The sequence below is a fragment of the Daucus carota genome, chromosome 7, assembly GCF_001625215.2.
Source record: "Daucus carota subsp. sativus chromosome 7, DH1 v3.0, whole genome shotgun sequence".
In the NCBI taxonomy this organism is placed as follows: Eukaryota; Viridiplantae; Streptophyta; class Magnoliopsida; order Apiales; family Apiaceae; genus Daucus; species Daucus carota.
The window spans coordinates 10,141,130-10,164,293 of NC_030387.2; the positions used below are offsets into that span (position 1 = coordinate 10,141,130).

Below are 23,164 nucleotides of genomic sequence, written 5' to 3' on the forward strand. Positions count from 1 at the left end.
AAAACAATATCATCTAAAATGACACAATCGTTAATTAACACAGTGGCGGAGGTAGAATTTCAAGTCAGGGTGAGCCAAAAAAAATTTGTGCTTCTAAAACTATTTTATACAACCTTGTACTTATCATATTTGCAAAAATATAAAATCAGGCAATGCATAATATAATAATCGGAATATAAAATTAAAAATCCTAATAATAAACATCATTGTTCATTCATATATATAAATTGCAAAGACAATATAAAAACATTTAGATTTATCTGAATTTGTTGGTCATGAAAAGAAGAAGTAGATTTTTTGGTCTTGGAACTCCACTCTATATTTGTTTGCTTTTTATCGGGGCTGCATTCCCAAACAACCCGACTCGTAGACAGCGCCTCGTGGTGCAACATGGTCCGGGAACGATGGGGCTCTCACCCTTTCTGGCGACCCCTACCAAAGGACTTGTGCCCGGCCTGTCACTGAACACGCTTCTCCATACTACAATTTGAACACGTAGCTACTCAATTTTCAAGCTGAGTTATTCACGGTTCACTTGCGTTACTAGGGGAATCCTTGTAAGTTTTTTTTCTCCGTTTATTGATATGCTTAAACTTAGCGGGTAGTCCCGCCTGACCTGGGTCACAATCGAAGTGCACACTTTTTTGTAGTGCCCAAGAGCCCTCAAGTTCCCTACTGCGACGAGCATACACAACGACACAAGTGGATCTTCTTACAACCACCGATATCATGATGCCCGTCATTAGAGTTCATTTTTGAGCCAACCACACACAAAAGGCAGGAGGTCAATTTCCGCCCCTGAACAAATAAATCTCCCGAGAAGATGTTTGGTCAGGGGCAACATTATTATTTTGTCCAAAAGAATTCTTTTAGGACGTGTTTTAACAAAAGAGTTAATTAAGTCCCAATTTTATAAAGATGAATAAATAGGTTTATATAAAAAAAAAGGCTATAAATATTCCAAAAATAGCTATACTAACTGAAAAAAGAGAGTAGATTTTTTTAGGGGGAGGGGGTGGAGAATTTAAAATTCGAACTTCTTACTTTTTTTTTGATGTACCTACTAATATATATGCAACAACAATTAAAGTAGCTATATATATGAAATTTGAGATATAATTATTAAATTATTGGATTTCAGGGTAGTCGATGGCTGCTTCTCGACCCTTAATGCCTCCACCCCTGAATTAACAACAAACAGGTTGTAGCAGATTGTTTAAAGTCATGATCTGAGGACTAAGTTTAGAGTGTAACTGATCGAAATTAATCAGCAGAAAGTATAGTCATGATTATTACGAGTACAGTAGTACGTGATACTAATCTTGGCTAAAACGCGCATCATATCTTTGAAAACACTGCACAGGCAGCATAGAGAGTTTCAAATAAATCACACTAGTTGTGGAATATGATTCATGGAAAACATCTCACAAGTTTCCGCTGTTTAATATTTTCTCTGTTTTAAAATAAGAGTCGTTTTAACTTTTTACACGTAATTTTGAGATGCAAAAAACACGTATTATAATTTCAACACATTATTAAGCCTGTATGTATACTTATATTATGGTTCCTCTGTATATTCAAACGTACAAAAGGATATTGAATAATAATACTGTTGGAGACTTTACAATTCTAGATATAATATTTGTTATTCCACGCTGATAATTAACCATGTGTAAACAAAAATGAACTTATTTTCAAGAAAAGAAGAAAGCTAACCACTTATAGTTAATTCAATCTAGACCAACAATAGCTAATCAGGGCATCTGATCAGCAGTTGGGTTCTTACAGGACCTACCACTAGCATATCATGGGGTCTATTTATAGTACTAAATGCATTTTATGAAGATGCTTGTGATTTTGGTTTACCTTAACTCTAATGACAATTTAGCTATATATATATGTAGTGGTTATGTGCAAGTGTGATAGAGGTGTTTGCATGATTAAGTGAGTGAATAGTATTTATAAGCATTGGTGCTAATAGTGAAAGGATTAGTGGTGTTTATGAAATAAGATTGTATGGGGATTAAGATCAAGGAGTTTGGTGTTGGTGCTTTGGTGGTTTTGTTGGTTTTCAATGGAGTTGGAGTTTTTGGAGATGAGAAGAATGGTGTTTTGGGACGTAAGGGAGGGGGTGGTGGTGTTGGGAGAGGATTAAGTGGTGGAGGTGGTGGATTTGGGGGAGGTTCGGGTGGTGGTGGAGGAGGTGAAGGTCTAGGAGGTGGTGTATTTGGCGGATTCAGTGGATTTGGTGGAGGATTTGGACAGGGAGGTGGTTTTGGTCCTTTTGTAGGTGGTGGAGGCTCGGGTGGAGGATATGGATTTGGCCAAGGAGGAGGTTTTGGAGCTGGCGGTGGAGGAGGAGGTGGCGGTGGAGGCGGAGGTGGAGGGGGAGGCTCGGGTTCAGGATTCGGATTCGGACAAGGAGGTGGTTTTGGAGCTGGCGGAGGCGGAGGAGGAGGTGGAGGTGGAGGTGGTGGCGGGGGTGGAGGCTTTGGTGGCTTTGGAGGAGCCTCTGGTGGTCACTTGTAGAACAACATTCACATTTCACACTACATATATAAAGTAATAATGAGCATAATGTTTTCCCTATGTTTATCGACGTGTTGCTTCAAATTTTTGTCCATGTGTTATGATTTATGAATAATGTCAGGTATCCTTTTTCGTTTGTATGATCCAAATGCTTTAGGATTTCGATGAAAACAATTTAACTAAGTAGCTTGATGCATCGAAATTAATAAATATTTTTTCACCTATTCTCATTCTCATCTATAACTTGACCAGCATTACCATGCTTTTTGTTTCACAAGTGGTAAATGGTTCGATTTAGCGCTGTGACACTGCAGTCTGTAGATCTAATATATACAAGAGCATAAAATACAAGTTCCATGACAAAAATAGTTGATTAAATCTCAGTAATTACCCCCACTAAAAAGTCAAATATTTCCATGCAAATGGAGTAATTAACACATACAGAAGCTCACTAATCAACCAAAACACAGACTCCCGTCCTCTGTTCCTCTTGCTTACTAGTTGGACTCTGGATTTGGACCACTGGGGACATCGTGCGCCACAGCTTGAAAACCTCCGTCTTTTCTCGTAAACGTGGAGGCCTTAGCCGTGGCGGTGGCAGAGATCGCGACAGTATTCGTTGCAGTTCTCCCCTGTGTTTCCATAAGGAGACGAGAAGGCGAAGCTGAGGAAGCCAGAGACAAGTCGAGAGGACGAGCAAAAATCAAAGGAACTAGGCCAAAAATGAGCAATAACATCGTAGAGCTCTCGAAAACTGATTTTGAAGGCGTTGCCATACTCTCGAAACAAAATCTTTAAACACCCTGTTTTTTCATAGTAAGTATCTGCAGAAAGAACTCACCTTATATATAAATGAATGAGCATTGTAGTTAAAAGCTCTGAGAAAGGAAAGAAGAGAAGAAAGAAATTTATATTTACCATTTTGTCTGTGTCCTTGTTATTGAACTACAAGGACATGCCCTTGTTAAATTGACTAATGATACAGCATGCAAACACTTTTCTGCAATTTCATACTCCTTAATTCTCAGATAAAAATACTCAGTATTCTTTGGATTTTTAAATCAGACAAGATCAGGAATAATTATGCATTAAAATCAGATTGATGTGGACAAAACCTCAGAGAAAATGACGTTGGATAAATTTGTCATTGACAAGTGAGTGATTTAAAAATGTCAAGGCAAAAACATGCAGCCAGCTGGGAGCATTTATAGGCACCTGTTTCAGTACTGTCTGAATGTGTACTCAGAAACCCATTACGTACTTTGACTTGGACAAGCCTTCCGGGCTCTGCAGAGGTGAGAGGTGGTGCAGTGATTCCTTCCATCCTTAACTGCATACGGTTCATTTTAGGTAGTTTTAGAGTTTTATAACTTATTTTTAAAATATTGTTTTTAAAATGGGTTGAGAGTAGTTTAGTGTGGTCAAGCTATATACTTTAGTCATCCCCAAATTTAGGTATCGAGCCGATACTATGTCTATAGTTTAGGCTTAATGATATTTTAGCTCTCGAGGTTTGGAGAAATATTCAGATGCGGCCTCGATGTTTAAAGTCGTTCAATTCAACCCTCCAAATTTGTTTAAAGTCGTTTGATTCAACACTCCAAATTTTTCGAATGTACCTTTTAACCCTTATGGCGTATACCGGTATATAACGGGGTGGACAAAGTTGACATTTCACACGTGAGGATTAAAAGGGGCATTAAACATCGAGGGTTGAAAAGAATATCTAATATATTTTAATGTATTTTTTAGAGGTTAAAAGGAAGGGAGATCTATACTTTAGGTTAAAAGGTACGTCAAAACTTTACCCTGAATATGAATTGTCAAGTTTATCTTCCGTTATATACTGTTATTTGAAAAAAGGGCTAAAAGATACAATAGCGAAACTTTAAGGGTTGAATCGAACGACTTTAAACATCGAGGCCGCATCGGAACATCCATCCAAACTTCGAGGGTTAAAAGGTCATTAAACCTATAGTTTAATAAAAAAAATATTGTTTTTAAATAAATACCTAAATTATAAAATATTATTTAAAAAATTTAATATAATATATAAATGTATATTTTATAATGTCTTAAATGCCTGTCGAACTCTTTATCACAAACATAAACACATAAAAATATTTTTTTCTATCAAAAATCAATATTTGATATTTTGGATTAATAAGCGATATATTATTGATCGATTAATGCTACGTATCCAAAATCTGTTTCCAAATTTCTTACCAAATGACTAGGCACACATATGACTAATTTTAGTTGGGTAATTAATACTTATACAAGGGGTTCCATTTTTATTAGTGTAATATGGAACCAATCATACATTATCAATTAGATTTGCGTTCTGGGTACCTAGCATTTTCTTATTGATTTTTGTTCTATCTTTATATAATGCGTAACTAACTCATTCCAATACAAAGTTTGATTAATGTTAATTAATATTTGAAAATAATTCTATACTCATTTTTAGAAATAAGAAAATAAAAAAAAAAAAAGTGAGAATTAATCATTTTAATTCATACTCAAAGTAAAAAAGAAACAAGTGTTATCGGGCAAAAAGTTCTTCAAAAATAAAATTATAATTTGAAGAAAGTGCAAACTTATTATTGAAGTCAAAAAATATGAAACCTTTCTAAATCTATACTATAATAATAAAATCGAAACATTAAGAGTTTGGGCGGTCGGTTCTTGGACGAATTATGGGCCTACTTATATATATAATTAATTATCCTTTTTAACTTAAACTATCATCTTTTTTTTTTATATTTTCTAATTAAAAAACTCAATTTTATAAAAATAACATTGAACAAAATAGCAACTATTTTTTTTAAATATAAAACATTATCTTTAGATTCCTAACTAAAAAACGGATTTTCTAAAAATAACACATACAACATATATATAAAAAAGATAAATTATTATATATATTTATTAATATACAACCGTTTGATCTAAATACATTAATGTTATTTTTTATATATATAAAAAAGATAAATTATCATTAGTGTTCTTGGTGTCAATTACATGTGAAGGACGATATTCATGTATTGTTCCAGTGTAATTTATCTGGAGAAGTGCGGGATAATGCTAGACTTAGCAACCTTTTTATGGTCTGGCCAAATGAGACGATTTTGACAGTCACGCAAAGGATTTTCCAGAAAGGTCTAAAGAATAGATTTTGATGGTGAGTTGAAATCTTTCATAGAGGAGAAATAATTGGGTATGGAAACATGTAAACACATCAAGTTTTGGTGTAAGATCATAAGCATGTAGCATGTTAACAGAATGACAGCATGTTAGGGAAGAGTTGAAGACCAGTACAGCACATCAACATGTAACGGAACGCAAGTGGTGTAAACCACCTGCAGGATGGGTCAAGATAAATACAGATGTAGCGTGTATGTAAGAACCAGGCTATATGGGTGTAGGATGTGTAATAAGAGACGAATGGGGTAACTTTGTTCGTCCTAGGTGCAATATAGTATAGGGCAGGTTCCAACCGCGAGAAGCAGAAGCTATAAGTCTTAGGCTATGTTCACTTCGGGTGAATAGAATGATTTTGGGCTGAATGGAATGGTCATTCCGGGCTGAATGAATAATTGACTTGTTTGGTTGGGCTAGTAGAATTGAATGAGTTATCCACATCCATTCCGTTTGGGATACAAAAATAATAAATTCAATCCATTTAAAACAAGCAGTATAGATTCGTTCCCTTCTCAAATTAAAATGTCGAGGGAAGGCAAAACAAACTATCTATACTATCTGCACTAGTAATTGTTCTCCCTGTATGCAATCTCCGTCTCCAATTAGCACGAACTCTCTCTCCTAATTAGCTCTCTAGCACCCTCTCTCTCTCTCTCTCTCTCTCTCTCTCTCTCTCTCAATCAATCAATCAATTAGCTGTCTCTTGGTTAGTTCGCTCTCTCTCTCTCTCTCTCTCTCTCTCTCTCTCTCGAATACCTACTTGTATCAGCTTCGATCTCTATGCTTTCATCATGTAAATTAGTCATACAATCTGACTGAATTGTTGATTTTATAGGCCGATATCTTGTGTATACTGATGTGCTGTCTATTTATAATTTTAGGTTTTTTCTGTTGTTATGTTTCAATGTAGCCATGGCCCGACTTCCGTTGATTATGATTCAACATATTCGGAAGAAGAAAGCTATATTAGTATATATACTATGGATGCGAATGATTTTATCGTTCAATGTTGTTTTTCATCTTATGTTTCTCTCTCAATTGACGAGAAAAACATGAGAGAATGATACATGATTTTTAAGATGGAGCGACATCAATATATATATATATATATATATATATATATATATATATATATATATATATATATATATATGTTGATTCATGAAGGCCCTGCTGGCTATGTTAAAAATCTTCGAATGGATAAAAGATCATTTTATAAGTTGTGTGTTTCATGTTGGAATCAGGTAGTTATGTGCAACAAAGTAGGCATGTTAAAAAAAGAAGAGAGCACCGGATGAATTTCAAAACTTCTGGGAGAAGCTTTCTTTCCGTCGCTGAAGGACAATCCAGCTGCAATTGGTATTATAATTCAATATATATTCAAAATTATCCCGACTCACACCATGATAATCTCTCTCTCAAATCCTTCTCTCGCGTATTCCCGACGCATCCTGCGGTCAATCGATCTGTGTGATCATGAATAGAATCAAATCATGAGTTATCAAAAAGGGATCGCTTCAAGGTATACTCATCGCGGTTTATTGATGGCGACTTTATGGACTTAATTTCTGAATTCCGTAAGTTTATTCTCCCAATATTATATGTAATCATGATGTCCCCGTCTCTTTGCAAAGGTATGTTTTTTTCTCGATTATCTTGTTGTGATCATAGATAAATATTTGTTGTATGTTTTATTGCTTGATTCGCTCGTCTTCTATATATTATCATAGCATATCAATTTCATAAAATCATTTTATAATTTGCTTTCCTAATTTTAAAGTTGCATAGATTTTTAGATGATCGTATTAATGGATTTGCATCTGGTTATTAAATTTTGTTGAGATTACTTTGTAGATCAGATGGAGGTATTTTCTTACATGTTTTTAGCCTAGCCGGAATTTTATTTTAAATCAGGTCTATTTTAGATTTTGATATGTGTTTTTGGTGTTCTTGAATGTGTGTGTATTTTAAGTGTGTGTTTTGATCTTCTAAATTAAAAGTTTTAGTTTTTAACTTGTTTTTAGGTGCATGTTATCAATTTAGTTTTATTTTTATCATTGTTTTTATATAATATATATGTATGTATATTAATGTGCAATATTTTATAAATTGGTAGGAATCTAATTTTGTATGTTTATGCAATAGATTTTGCAGAATTACCGTTTTTTGATGTTTTATATCTCATGTGCTAATTTTATGGGTAACTGCGATCTTTCAAATCTATTGCAGGATAAATATTCTTTATGAATATTTAGTACCATTTAATGGGGTCATTATTGATGACATTATTGTGCCTCTAATGGCATTTAATTTCTTGATTGTGTGTCATTTTTATGGCTTGTGTTACCATTTTGATGGTCATTATATAATATATATTTGATTATGTCTTAATGTCTATTATTTTACTCCTCGATTAATAATTAAGTTTTATGTATCTAACCAAAGGAATCCCCTTTGGTTAGATTTCTTTTTTATTAATTATTATTTCTTTATTATTTTACTTCTTCTATTTTATTATATTCTTTCCTTTCATTTCATTTTTATTAGATTTATTATGTTTTTTACATTAATTAAGTTTATATATATATATATATATGATTTTCTTGTATTGATTTATGTTTTGTTTTGTTTTGTTTCTTTTTTCAGGATTTTTTGGAAGAATAGAAGATGGGTTTTATCTTTTCAATCATTAAGGTCTTATTTTCTAAGCTTCTGGGGCCATCTTGCATGACCTTCAGTTAGAAAATAAACTTTCTTGAATGAAAGAATTCCCTTGTGGCAGCTATTGCATTCGATACAATTCATCTACGTGTATGTAGACCCTGACAAAAAAAAAGTAGGCATGTTAACGTGGTAAAAAAAGTTGCTATGTTTCTTATATTCTAGGACACCATACAAAAATGCAAGTTGTTCACACAGATTTTCAAAGATCAAAGCAATCAATTACTAGGTATTTTCATGCGGTACTAAATGGGGTTGTGACTTTTACGATTTTAATATAAATCTATATGAAATTTTGTATGTACAGGATGATGGAGCTGGATCAGTTTTCTTCCTGGATGGTCCATCTCATCCGTACATTCGATCTCATTCACCCTCTGCATCCACCTCCAAGGTAATGTTTTCACTACATACTGTTAATTAGTCGCAATTACAATTTTTTTAACAGTTGTAATTATCGCATCTTTTTTATCAATTGTATTGGTTGTGTTGTCATCTGTTATTAATGGAATAATCATATACTTGTTCGAGTTAGTGTTGTTTAATTTAGCAGTGTTGATTATAAACTTTAGCCTGATTTAACAACATTTATTGTTTGTTGAATATTCTATGTAACATTGCTTTGGAATGATTTTTTTTTTTTATTTCAAGTAGACTATCGCATAGATTCCGTTAATAGATACATCAGAGCTACGTGTGTTAGTGTGGAAGGCAAAATAGGAGGTCATTGGCATTTATCAGTGTCGCACCCTTGTGTTAGACATGGAAAATTTAACGTTTATAAACACATATAGTGACCACACACTAATGTAGTAGTTGGCAATGGCTAGTGGGGTTGTATGTACTATTCAATAGTTCCTCCCGCCATCTCATTCCTATCAAATTGAACTAGAGTTCAAACCTACCAAATTGAGAAGGAATAATCCATCCTCCATACTACTCATTTCTTCACAATCTAACTCCCGCTTTGTCCCATTCTTACCAACCACACATATTACTAAAGTGTAGCAACTCAAGTATAAAGTAGCAGGGTACAACTCGTAACTCATATCGAGAAGTATATAATGTTTGAGGAAAGACTACACCAAGCAGTTTTGGGGGAAAGAGTAAAAAACAAGCTTTAGTGACATGAAGGAGCATGTATCTTGAAATATAGCATATTTTGTATTCTGATTTAGTTTGTATTTAATCAATTGACTATATGTATTATGTTACTCCGACTCTTCTATTTAGGTTGGCGTACTCATATCGGATACTTTATTAGTTGGACACGACATTTATGTCGTGTCGGATCCTTTGACTAAATGGGGACACTTTGACCAATTTAAAAATCATATATGAGTCAGAGAAAAGAAAGAAGCGATAATGGGATTGAAGTAGACAATACGCTTCATTTGCAAAATCCCCTGCAAAATCATGTCTACTTTGAGTTTTATTGTTACTTTTTGTTAAAATATCAAATTTTACATACTTGTTTATTAGTATACTACGATGTGTCCCTGTACCCATGTCCAAAAATAGGAAAGTGTCTCTGTGTCCCCAATTTTCAAAGTTCCCAAGTCCGACACTTGGATATGTGTTGTGTCCGACGCTCCTTACCTGAGTCGGAGTAACATAGTGTATATATATATATATATATATATATATATATATATATGTGTGTGTGTGTGTGTGTGTGTGTGTGTGTGTGTGGGTGTGTGTGTGTGTGTGTGGTATGTAGTGGCGAATCCAGGATTTAGTTCCAGGGGGAGCGAATATATATATATATATATATATATATATATATATATATACACATATATATATATATTGATTTTTAACGATGAAGTACACCTCTCCGTGATTTCATATTTTGAAATCGTTGGATGATGTCTTCATTTTTTATAGTCCAAAAGACATCTCTTTCAATATACCTGACTAAAAGATCATTCAACCACTCATCTCCAATTCGATTACGTAACCGATTTTAAACTATATTCATTGCAGAGAATGATGTTTCAACCCCGATCGTTGCTACTAGTAATAGCAAAGCAAGCTTCAAAAGTTTGTATACTGTTGGATGAACTAAATCCTTTGCAGTTTCCACCATTTTATTTGCATACCTGCGAGTTCTCCGAATCTCTGATCATGGCTGACATCTTCAAAATAAGTATACACAGGCCACTCAAGTTCCATAAGATTAACCTCAGAAAATTCAGCTGGATAAAGCTTAGCAAACCTTATAAGTTTTCCTTGATCAAATGCTTCAAATGAATTTTTCGGATCAAGGGAAGACATACTCAAAAGAAGTTCCATGCAAATTTCTCCAAAACAATCATCTAACTCTCTTATTTGTCTATCTAAGATGGCATACTCAAAAGAAGTTTATACTCTCTCTCTAAAATAATTCTTCTCCAAAACCTTCTTACTTAAGATATATAGCCATAGACACAAGGTTTTGATACAGAAGCTCTCACACACCAACCAAGCTCATCCACCACCACTTTTAAGCCTTCGTAAGGGCTGCCCAAAGTTCATCCAAGTGCCAAAATCCGGACGAACATTCGACGAATTTTTCCGACGAAGTTTTCCGGGTATTATCTTAAAGTGGTTATTTTTAGTTTCTTATTTGTGTCTTACCGACCATAATTGTTTTAGAACTTTGTGCTTAAACTCTCTGGATCTTTTATTAAGTTCTTCTACAAGGTTCTTCAAGCAAGAACGAAAGATCCGGATTTGTTCAAGATATCTACGATATATCTTTCTCTTTAAAAGAGAACAAAGAAACGAACATCCGTGAAAGTACTTGATCTCTATATAGAGACGAAAGATTTGAACGAAGATTCAAAGAGTACTCTATCTCTTCAAGTGATTTGTGAGAAAAGAATCGTCGATCTCCCATCTATCACCTTCGTGTTGTGTGGGAAGTTTATATACGACTAAAAGATCTTTTACTCATTAAAGCTTCAAAAGATAAAGTTTAGCAACACTAGTGTTGTTATATTGGCTAAACTTTGAAGAAGCTAAAGATAAGAAAGACTTATAATCTCCGAGATCTCATTTACATATCTAAACGGAGTTTTGTAATCCAAGTATTTCTTGATTAAACATTTGAATCAGAAGGAAGGAATACTTGTGAAGCCTTAAGCATAATTTGCTTAACTAAAAAGGCTCATTTAATTACTCCCTATTAGTCATCCTTGGAGTAATTAACCATATACTTGATCTTATATTATAGATCCAAAGAAAGTATACTCTACTTGACTATAATATTTTTAGCTTGAATATTATTGTCATTTCCGAACTAGTACAGTAACATACTAGTTCAAAACAAATCTTTCATAAACTTTTTGCAGTGACGTGAAGTGAAGTGAGGTGATTCTTGTTTTAAGACCCAAGTCCTAAACGCACTAACGGGGAGTTAGTCGTCTTCGCATCGTGAAGAAAAGAAAAGACCAAAGATCTAAGACCTAAGATCCAAGACCCACAAAAGCTTAGGAATACAAAGACTACACCAAGGTTCTACACCAACTTTGAAGAAGTAACGGGAAGTTACGTTCTAAGATAAGTCAAGTACAGGTTCTACATTTATTGTGAGGTTGTAACGGGTAATTACGAACCAAGATAAATATTTGTAAAGTTAGATTGTAAAGGCTTCTCCGCCGGCTATAAGGAGTACATCTTTCTTATAGTGAAAAATCTCGAGTCCGGAGAGGAGCTCGGGGACTGGACTAGGGGTGAGAGAATCTATTAGAGGTTGTTCCATCGCGAACCAGGATAAAATCGACCGTGTGATATTTGCCTTTTACTTCCGCACATATAATTGCTAAGCAACACGGTCAAAATATTTAAAACTTGGAAAATATTTTTAAAAGGCAATTATAAATTTTAAATTGGACATTAAGCTATTAAACCCCCCTTTATAGCTTAATTTATGCCTTAATCGAGACCTAACAATTGGTATCAGAGCGGTGCTGCTTAACGTGTTTGTCAAGTGATTTTCATATCTACAGGCACAACAAGCAGTGATCCTAAATGGTGTATTTAAATACCATTAGTTGCGGTGAAGGTCTATCTAGCTCTCGACCACCTCTATTCGATGGCACCAACTTTGCAACATGGAAAACGAGATTCCGCATCTATGCTCGATTTCAAGGCGTCAAAGTTTGGATGGCTATAGAGGATGGCATTATCATTCCAACCAAAATTATTGATGATCTTATCTTCGAGAAAAAAGTGAGTGAATATACTCACGAAGAGGAAGAAAGAATGAAAATCGCTGCCAAAGCTAAAATGATTCTCACAAGTGCAGTTGCTGAAAAAGAATACAAGTGTGTGAACAGTTGCAAGTCTGCACAAGAAATGTGGAACAAACTTGTGGTCACCTACGAAGGAACCACAGATATTAAAGATTCTCGAATGGATACTCTAATCACGGAGTACAAGAACTTCAAACTCCAAGAAGGAGAAAATATCATTGACATGGAAACGAGATTCACTCGCATTGTCGATGAACTAGCTCAACTCGGGAAGAACTACACACAAAATGAAAAGAATCGGCGAGTACTTAAATCTCTTTCTCCGAGTTGGAAAGTCAAAGTTACAACAATCAAAGAGATGCACAATCTCAATGATTATCACATTGACAACCTCTTCGTAAATCTTCATGTTTACGAGGAAGACAATGTTCCGGATATCTTCGTTCCTAAAGTGGTAGAAAAGAAGAAAAATATGGCACTCAAGGCCATATTAATCGATGATGATGACAACAACAAAGAGTTGAACGAGGAGCTCAAAAATCTTGATGAAGGCGAAATCTCTTTATTAACAGGACAACTTCGTCGTGTGCTCCAAAGCAAAGCTCAAAGATATGGAAAAGGCTTCCACAAATCAAAAAATCAACAAAGAGTTTTCAACTCTAATGGAAGGCCAAATTACTCTCAAAACTACACTTTTAACCACAAGAGTAACTTTTCTACTTCGAGCTACAGCAAAGGCAAAGGAATTCGAATTCCTACAACAATGCAAACAACAACAACTATACTCCTCCTAAGCCTAAAGAGCCTAGAGGATACACAAGATGTTTTTTTTTGAATGCAAACAACCGGGTCACTACAAGAGATAATGTCCTAAGCTAGCCAAAGGACGTGTTCTCGTAGGCGAAAACGGTTGGGATTTAAGTGAGGATGAAGAAGCCTCCGAAGCTAGTGAAGAAATTGTCAATCTATGCTTAATGGTTTCGAATGATGCATCTACCTCTTCGGAAGATTCCACTACGAACCAAGAGGTAAGTGGTCCCTCACGAGTATTAGACAATATGCATCTATTTTATTGACTCTAGCTTAAATCTGCTTGACATGTCTAAAAGTGATCAATTGATTTGGTAGTTCATACAAATAATAGATATTTCGATGCTGATCAAAGATTCCTATCAATATGGTCCGAACATGAAAAGCTCAAAAATTCGAGTAAAGTTCAACAAAAAAAGTTGACTCGAATGACTGAATCTATGATCAGAAATGAGGATGAGTTAAAATCCCTCAATGATCAAAATGATTCCTTAAAGCTTGAAAACAACAAGTACAAGGGCAACATCACAAATCTTGAAATAGAGAATGTTTCCTTGATACTACAAGCTGAAGAATTGGAAAATGGGAAGTTACAATTAAATGAGAATAATTGTAAGCTTCATGTTGATGTTTTGAACTTGAAAATTCTAAATGAATCATTGATTCAAGAAAAGTCAACTCCGAGTCATCAAAAGAGCTTTCTTGAAACTGCAAAAGCTGAGATGATCCTAGTCTTGAAAGAAAAAGATAAAAAGTTTCAATCAGAAACACAAAGACTAAAGGATGAAAACTTCAAGCTCTTATATCAAGTTAAGGATCAACAGATATCCTTAAATCAAAAGATTAATTCTTTGATTAAAGAAAAAGAAAATCTTGAGATTGTGGTTCAAAGATTCACACATGGCAAGAGATACTAAACAAAATGGTATACTCAAAGAATTCCTTTAACCGTGAAGGTTTAGGATATAATATAAACACTCAAAATACACGAGTGAAACCATGTGTGGAACTACCAAAAGTTGCTCCCCAAACACCAACTCTAACGTGCTCATATTGCAACAAATTTGGACACACTGTCTCTTGTTGCAAATATAAGAATGGTGAGATTAAGGGGAAGCATGTATGGATTCCAAAGGATTCAAAGTCATACACTCGGGTTGACAAAGCTATACCAAAGAAAAGTGGTGCCTATAAAGATCAAAGGCAGCCACTGCTTAGCTATCATCAACAATCAACTATGTTTCAAAGACGAAACGAAAGACAAAGTACAAACTCTAGAGGAAACATTCCCAGATGTTATAATATGCCTAAACAGAGTTTCTAGCATCATCCAACTCCTTATTACAGTTATAATAGAAACTATGTGCATCCTAAAAATGAAATAAGGCAAAATCTCTATTATGTTAGGAATCATGTATCTAGATCATTGTATGTGCCTCAAAGTGATTATCCAATGCCTAAATTCTATCATGCAAATACCAGAAATGCTTATGTTGGACTAACCCTTGGACCCTCAAGATAAAAGGGTACCAACAACTTTATTGACTGTATTTGTAGGTGTGCCTGGCTGCTAAAACAGAAATGTGGTACCTTGATAGTGGTTGTTCGAGGCATATGACTGGAAACAAGTCTCTCTTAAACAACATTAAAAAGGTTGCTGCTGGAGGTGTCACATTTGGAGATAGTAGCAAAGGCCGTATCATCGGAATTGGGGACATTAGAAATGATCAAGTCAAAATCTCAAATGTTCAACTAGTCACCGGATTAAAATACAATCTTCTTTCAATCAACTATGTGACAATGAATACAAAGTGATCTTCTATCCTACTCATTGTTCTATCTTGAACAAGGATGGGAAATTGGTTCTAACATGCCCTCGCAATAAGAATGTCTATACATCTGACATGGGCAAGATCAAGAATGTGTGTCTAATCACTACAAATGATGATATGTGGCTATGGCAACGGAGATTAGGGCATGCAAACATGAAGCTTATCAAGAATCTTTCTACAAAAGATCATGTTCGAGGGATACCAAAACTGAACTATCAAAAAGATCACATCTGTGATGCTTGTGAGACAGGAAAGCAAATTCGAGCAACTTACAAAGCAAAGTCTATGATATCTACATCAAGGCCTCTCGAGATTCTACACATGGATCTAGTTGGCCCTGTTCCTGTTCAAAGTCTCAGAAGAAATTCTTATACGCTGGTGATAGTTGATGATGAGTTATTAACCAAAAAACCCAATCAACTTTTCATTTTTTTGCTAAAAAATCTTTAAACTTTTCTTTTCACTAACAACTCCAATAAACTTTACTAAATTTATGAAAAAATTTAATCATAGTTACTTATCGCTCACATGGACTAATCATGATTAACACACATCTTATGTGGCAACATGACTAAGATTAATTAAAAAACTAAAGCAAATTATTTTTGTGAAGATTTAATAACAAGATCCAAAATAAATATAACTTATGATTTTGATACAAACTTTCATGTCAGTGAATTTTAACATGTAATCATGATGGTTAAATAGCTTACATCATAAATTATAACAATTCAAATTAATATAATAGAAGAAAAAACAAGGGGAAAAAATTAGACACCTGACAAGCACATCTTCACTTATTTTAATATTATTTTTAAATCAAAATTATAAATATCTACTATAAAAATATAATCCGCCAATTATCCTTAACTAGAATATATATAGATATGACTCGTAGAAGTTAGACACTTAAGTAGAATAATTAATATAAATTAAGTTTAAATATATTATAAAACGATCAAAATAATATATTATTTGGTACAAACGATGAATTCCTTAGATCTTCCTTGTAGCGTGGGTTTATGAAATTATAATATTATAAAATATCAAAGAAAAAAATTATATTTACCGATGAATAGACAATATGTGACACATACGTGTATAAAGAAATGTAAATAAGGGAAAGATACTTAACAAATCTGATTGATAAATTTAACCATGGTTTATTTTATATATTTTTATATAATTTAATAAAGTTTGTTGGGTTTGTTAGTGAAAATAAAAGTTCAAAGGTTTTTTAACAAAAAAATGACAAGTTGATTGGGTTTTTTGGTTAATAGCTCGTTGATTGGACAAAATTTCTCAAAGCTAAAAGTGATGCTTTTGAGTTTTTCTCTGCTTTATGTTAAAAGATTCAAAATCAACAAAAAAACACCATTGTCTATATAAGGACAGACCATGGTAAGGAATTTGAAAATTCTAGCTTCACGAAAGATGAAAATGGAATCACTCATAACTTTTCGGCTCCCTACACTCCTCAAACAAATGGAGTTGTCGAAAGGAAGAATCGGACATCGCGAGAAATGGCAAATACGATGCTAAATGAATATCGTAGGCCTAATTACTTTTCGGCCGAAGCAATGTCAAATACTTGCCATATTCTAAATCGGGTGTTAATCCGACCAATAAAGCTGCAAACTCCATACAAGCTTTATTTTGGCAAGACTCCAAAGCTGAGTTATTTCAAAGTTTTTGGAAGCAAATGCTATATTCTGAATACCAAGGATTATCTCACAAAGTTCGATCCAAAGTCAAGTGAACGCATATTTCTTGGTACTCGAAGAACAGCAAATCCTACCGAGTATTCAATCTCAAGACTCTTGTGGTGGAAGAGTCAATGAATGTGGCATTTGATGAGTCAATACATCTTCTAAATACATTGATCTTGTCGATAATGATGATGTTGGACAAGATAATGTGGAAGATGTTATTTGTCAATTTGAGAATATGGATTTTGGTGAATCTACGCCAAATAATCCATTGGAATTAGCTAATGTTGAAGATGATCTCCCTAAAGAAATTCCTGTTGTTCGAAGTCATCCCCCGGAAAATATTTTGGGTGACTTAAGCAAAGGAGTTCAAACGCGTTCACAAGTTCGGAACGTTGTTAATCATCTCAGTTTTCTATCTCAAATTGAGCCCAAAACTGTTAAAGATGCTTTACTAGACGAGGATTGGATTTCTGCTATGCAAGATGAGCTACTCCAATTCACTCATATAGCAAAGTTTGGGAACTTTTTCCAATGCTAGAAAATACTTCAATTATTGGAACAAAGTGGGTGTTTCGCAACAAACTTGATGAAAATGGAACGGTTGTTCGAACAAAGCAAGGTTAGTTGCTCAAGGATATACTCAAATGGAAGGTATTGACTTTAATGAAACTTATGCACCTGTAGCTCGAATTGAATCTATTTTTATGCTATTAGCTCTTGCATGTCATAAAGATTTCAAAGTATTCCAAATGGATGTGAAATCTGCATCTTGAACGGGATACTCGAAGAAGAAGTTTATGTGAAACAACCTCCCGGTTTCGAAGATGCAACACATCTTGAGTATGTGTATAGATTGCACAAAACCTTATACGGATTGAAACAAGATCCAAGAGCTTGGTATAAGAGGTTAAGCAAGTTCCTGTTGGATAACAACTTCAAAATGGGAACTGCTGATAAAACCTTGTTTACACGACAAGAAAAAGATGATATCTTACTTGTTCAAATATACGTGGACAATATCATCTTCGGATCTACAAATGGAATATTGTGTAAACAATTCTCGGAAAGCATGAGCAAAGAATTCGAGATGAGTATGATGGGAGAATTAAATTTCTTCTTGGGATTGCAAATAAGGCAATCTGACGAAGGCATTCACATTTCTCAAGCCAAGTACTGCAAAGAGATTTTAAAGAAATTCAAAATGGATGATATCAGACCCATTTCTACTCCTATGTCTACATCTGACAAATTGGCAGAAGACCCAAAGAGAACTCCTGTAGATACAAAGAAATATCGGAGAATGATTAGAAGCTTGTTGTACATCACTGCAAGTAGGCCCGATATTCAATACTGTGTTTGTAAGTGCGCACGATTTCAAGTGGCACCAAAGGAATCTCACTTATCCGCCGTCAAAAGGATATTGAGATATTTGAAGGGTACCACTAAACTTGGTCTATGGTATCCGAAAGGACTATCATTTGACATGGTGTGTTTTTCTGACTCTGACTATGCCGGGCACCTAGTTGACAGAAAAAGCACTAGTAGCACTTGTCAGTTTCTGGGTGGATGTCTTGTTTCATGGTTTTCAAAGAAGCAAAACTCTGTATCCATATCCACTACAGAAGTTGAATATATAGCAGCTGCAAAGTGATGCGCTCAAATTCTGTGGATGAAGAAAACTTTGGCTGACTATAATAAAAAGTTCTTTGTGGTCTTAATCTTATGTGATAACACGAGTGCTATCGATTTGAGCAAAGATCCCGTGTTGCACTCAAGGTCAAAACATATTGACGTGAGACATCATTCTCTACGAGATCATGTCAACAAAGGAGATATCAAAATGACTAACATTGATACTGAAATTGATGTTGCGGATATATTCACCAAGCCACTACATTCCGAAAGATTCGCAAAGCTTCGCTTGGATCTCGGCATGTTGGAATACACTAAATAATTTAGTGCACAGGTTTTCATATATTTATATTTATATAAATATATTTGTTTTGGGTAAAGATAATTTACATAATTTTAAGTTATCTTACGAACAAATAAACTTTTCGATCGAACATCTCTATATCTCAAAAATTCAGATTTATTAATAAAGAAATTTGTCAATCGGATTTTGTGAGGTATTCTAGAAATTCGAAGTAATCGATCAAATTGATTGTTCGAGCGAATATCATTAAATACTTCTAAAATACTGAAATTATGCATCTTATTTTTCCAATTATTGGTTAAATATTTCTTGATTTTATCATATATTTACACAAATTCATGAGGAAATTCTAAAATTCAGATTTGTTGATAACGAAATTTTATCAATCAGATTTTATTAAACTACTCGATAATTTGAGATTATTTGTTTAACTTATTTAAATATATATTTTATATTTATCAATTATATCTTTACTGATAATTATTTAGTTAATTATTTTCATAAATATTTTGATAATATATACATATATTATTTTTGCGGGCATTATCCAGTCCAGCAATTGACCCGACCCATTTGTCTGAAAATCAAATCTTGGCCATTCATATATTCTAAACACAATCCTGGCCATTGATTTCCAAAAATATATTTATTTATTTTTCATTTTTTGCTGCTCTGTGTCTCGAACACTCTCATCTCTTCGTCCCTCTCTTTCGACTCCTCCATGATCGTCACAGATCAAACCCTTCAGTCTACTGGGTTCTTTTTTTAAGTCGATTAGAGAATCATTGCCTTCATTCCCTATCTTTATAAACTGATGTGAATCGTTGATGGATTGGTAAAATCAAATTGATTTTGATTCACATAAACCCTAATCTTCATATAGATATGGGGTTTCCGATCATAATTTACAGTTTTGATGCATATACATACAACGCATATGATTAGCTGAGTAAATTCGTGCTAATTTGATCGTTATTTGCAAGAACGCTAATTAGTATCTCTGAGTAATTGACACATGTGGATGTAAGAAGATCTCGACTATAAGTTGTGAAGCAAAACTTCGAGTCAGGAAAAAGCAAAGAGGATGGATGCATGACTCACTGAGACTCAGCAAAGTGAACTCGGCTGGATCTCAGAAAACAGCTTGTGTGTATGAACCCCATGAGAAGAGGTAAGAAAACTATAACTCTTGAAACTCAGAAATCGACTAATCTATGTGATATATGATATTAGTGTAATTACTCCTATGTAAATGCAGCAAGAATCCCCTGATTTGACTTGTTGAGAACTCATAATTTGATTAATCTAAACAGGGTTATATGATTACTAAACAATGATATATACAACTTATAATTATTTGAGTGATTAATGCATACATAAAATTGTTTTGCTTGAACTTGATTTGCTGTTTTGATATGAATAATCTGCTAAGTTGCTATAATGTGTTCTTGTTGGTGATATAGACCACTGAGTAACTAAATCCAACTTGGCCATAAGAACTGTTGTAATACAGTTTCATACATAAATCCACTTGATAAATTGGTGGAAGCTTATTTAGTTACAAGTTGCATAACATGAGAGTGTTTAAAACCTGGTCAGCAAGTGCTTGAGGTTGATAAAGTGTCTGTATATACTTGCCTATCTGTGTGAATTATAAATTTATACTTATTTTGTAATCCAGACAATTAACCTTGAATTTGAGCTCGTTTTGCCATGTTGTGTAACTAATTGAATCAGTCAAACACTCTGTGCTCACCTAGTATATAATTTTTACCTGGCTACTCAAGCACAACATTACACTAATCGTTAAGCCCAGTAAACTATGTAAACTCTCATATTGAAAACAGCTGTAGTGCATATCTTTTATATCAAGGAGTGGGTAAAACTCTATATGTGTTATTTACTGGTTGTAATCTAGTAAATTGTCACTTAAAATTAATATTGTTCTGTATTTGTGACTGCAATTCAAATTTTCTTCAGACTTTCTAGTGATCATAGATATATCATTAGCTCCAACATTTTAACTGTTGGCTGATCTTGTTTTTTGCTTTATTGATTCATGACTAATCTTGGTAATTCAACTGGAAAATCTGTCTAAATCTAATTAAATATTTGAATTACTTGAACCTAATGAAATTCTGTAAAAGTATGATGTTTAGGGTGCCATACAGTGTACAAACTTTGTTTCTCTCAAGGTTTTAAAGAACTTATGTGCATAAATGAGTTTGCTACTTCTGCTAAGTAATTAGCTATTAAATCTATTCTCATGTCTGTGCTAAACTGATGAATATTCTTTGCTAAATTTAATTTGCTTAAATGTTTGTGCAAATGTTTCATCTGATTAATCTATGTATGTACTGCTGTTAACTAAGACTAAATGAGATATTGTGTGACCTGTAGTATGCTATTATTTCACTTTTGAGAATGAGAAAATAGTGTAAACTTATATGACTCTGTTTTACATGATTTAGGTAGTATAAACAGCTGAAAGTTTCTTTTGAGTGAGATTTATGACCTGTTATGTCTCTGATAGTAACAGCTATGATGACCAGCTTCTCTCTACCACTGACTTATTTGACTTTAGCAATATCATAATACTATTTTAAATGCACATTTATTATGACAAGTTGATTTATTTTAATCTTAATCTAGATAAATTAACTTTGTTATATACATGAGTTATGGATCAATGATACAAAATGTCTATGATTTTATGAGTCTGAAGAATTCTGTAACTCCATAACATGGTTAGTCACTCCACTAAGCTTGCTAAGTGATACTGTTAATTTGTTTAATCTGCATAAATAAGATGCTGTGTGTTCTGTGGTGTGCATTCATAATGCTTGGTTGATAACCTGATAAAAAAACAAGAGTTGCAAAGAGATTTCTGCGCATATAAAATGTGATGCATGTTTAAAGTACAGGGTACTTAAGCTATGTTGACAAAATTGTAAACTATATGTGTACTTGCAGTCACTCTCAAATCAATCATTGATAGGAAAACAGTACTTTGACAATAAATTGTCTCATTTCTCTCTCTCAGTACTTGCTATGACATTTAATGATAGTACTTATTGACTGGGTCCTATTTCAGTTTACTATTAAGATAAATAGCCTTTTTGAATAAAATCTTATAGCACTGCCTATTTCTTCACTGTTTTACACCAAATCCTGTACTTATTTAGCATGTCTTGTGTGAGCTCCACCTATTTTACAATACTGCATAGGCTCTATAAACTAATATGTTAGCTGCAAAATTTGTGTACATACTCCAGCTATCTCATGCATCATGCTTGTAGCTTCAACAGTATTATGTCTATTTGTTTTTTGTCATGTATACTTACTGTGTTTGGATTACTTGGCTATAAATAGAATGCATGTTAATACTTCTTGTCCACACAACATATCCCATTCTCTTTGTCTCTTCCAATATAAAAAAACACCATTCCTCTATATACTCTCCCATCAGATACTCTCCTTCCAGATCCTCCCAAGAAATTCCAAACCTCCTTTCCAACATGGAAAGAACCCAAGCCACACACCATTCTCCACTGCCTTTCAAAGACTATACCTCTAGTTCAAAACTCCACAAGCCCCACTTCAAGAAATACAAAAGATCCTACTCAAACTCATCTATCCCTTTTTACCAAAGCTCCAAATATCATTCACCAAACACTCAGAAAACAAGGCCTAGAAAATCATTCTCCCATATAAACTCCTCAAGATTCTTATACCTTCACCACCTCCCTAGAGCAAACACAAGAGCCATGCCACCTCCTAGACTAATAAACCCTTCTGAATCCAAAAAGCTTATGGAACTATTCAAAAACATTCAACCTGGAATGTCTGTGATTCTAAAGGGAGAGATTGAGAGGCTGGTATATGCTGCAAAACTTGAAAATATAGTCTTCAATCTGGGAAATCACTACTACACACACTTAATGGGTGAGTTTTACTGTAATATGAGAATTGGTAAGAGTTTGGATGGTGTGTTGCACTTTACTACTGTTGTTGATGGTAGGCTGATGTTGGTTGATCACAAAACTATAAACAGGGCTCTAGACTTGTCACTTAAGCTTACTACTATGCCATGTCTAGATATCTATTCCTACTTCACATTTAAAAAAAATGAGTTTCAACTAATGGTTAGTAACTTCTGTAATGCTGATGTGCCTCCTGTTA

At 34.0% G+C, this 23,164-nt stretch overlaps 1 protein-coding gene across 1 annotated transcript; it reads left to right on the plus strand.

The window, feature by feature from the left end:
• The first annotated feature begins 2,016 nt into the window (after positions 1-2,016).
• LOC108194692 (glycine-rich cell wall structural protein) lies at positions 2,017-2,529 on the plus strand. The gene has a single exon (XM_017361644.2). It carries the CDS (start codon positions 2,017-2,019, stop codon positions 2,527-2,529), a length of 513 nt encoding a protein of 170 aa, XP_017217133.1.
• Positions 2,530-23,164: the final 20,635 nt, after the last annotated feature.

What these genes read in the sequence shown, in the direction of transcription:
- LOC108194692 (XM_017361644.2), top strand. Translation starts at nt 2,017, where the DNA reads ATGGGGATTAAGATCAAGGAGTTTGGTGTTGGTGCTTTGGTGGTTTTG.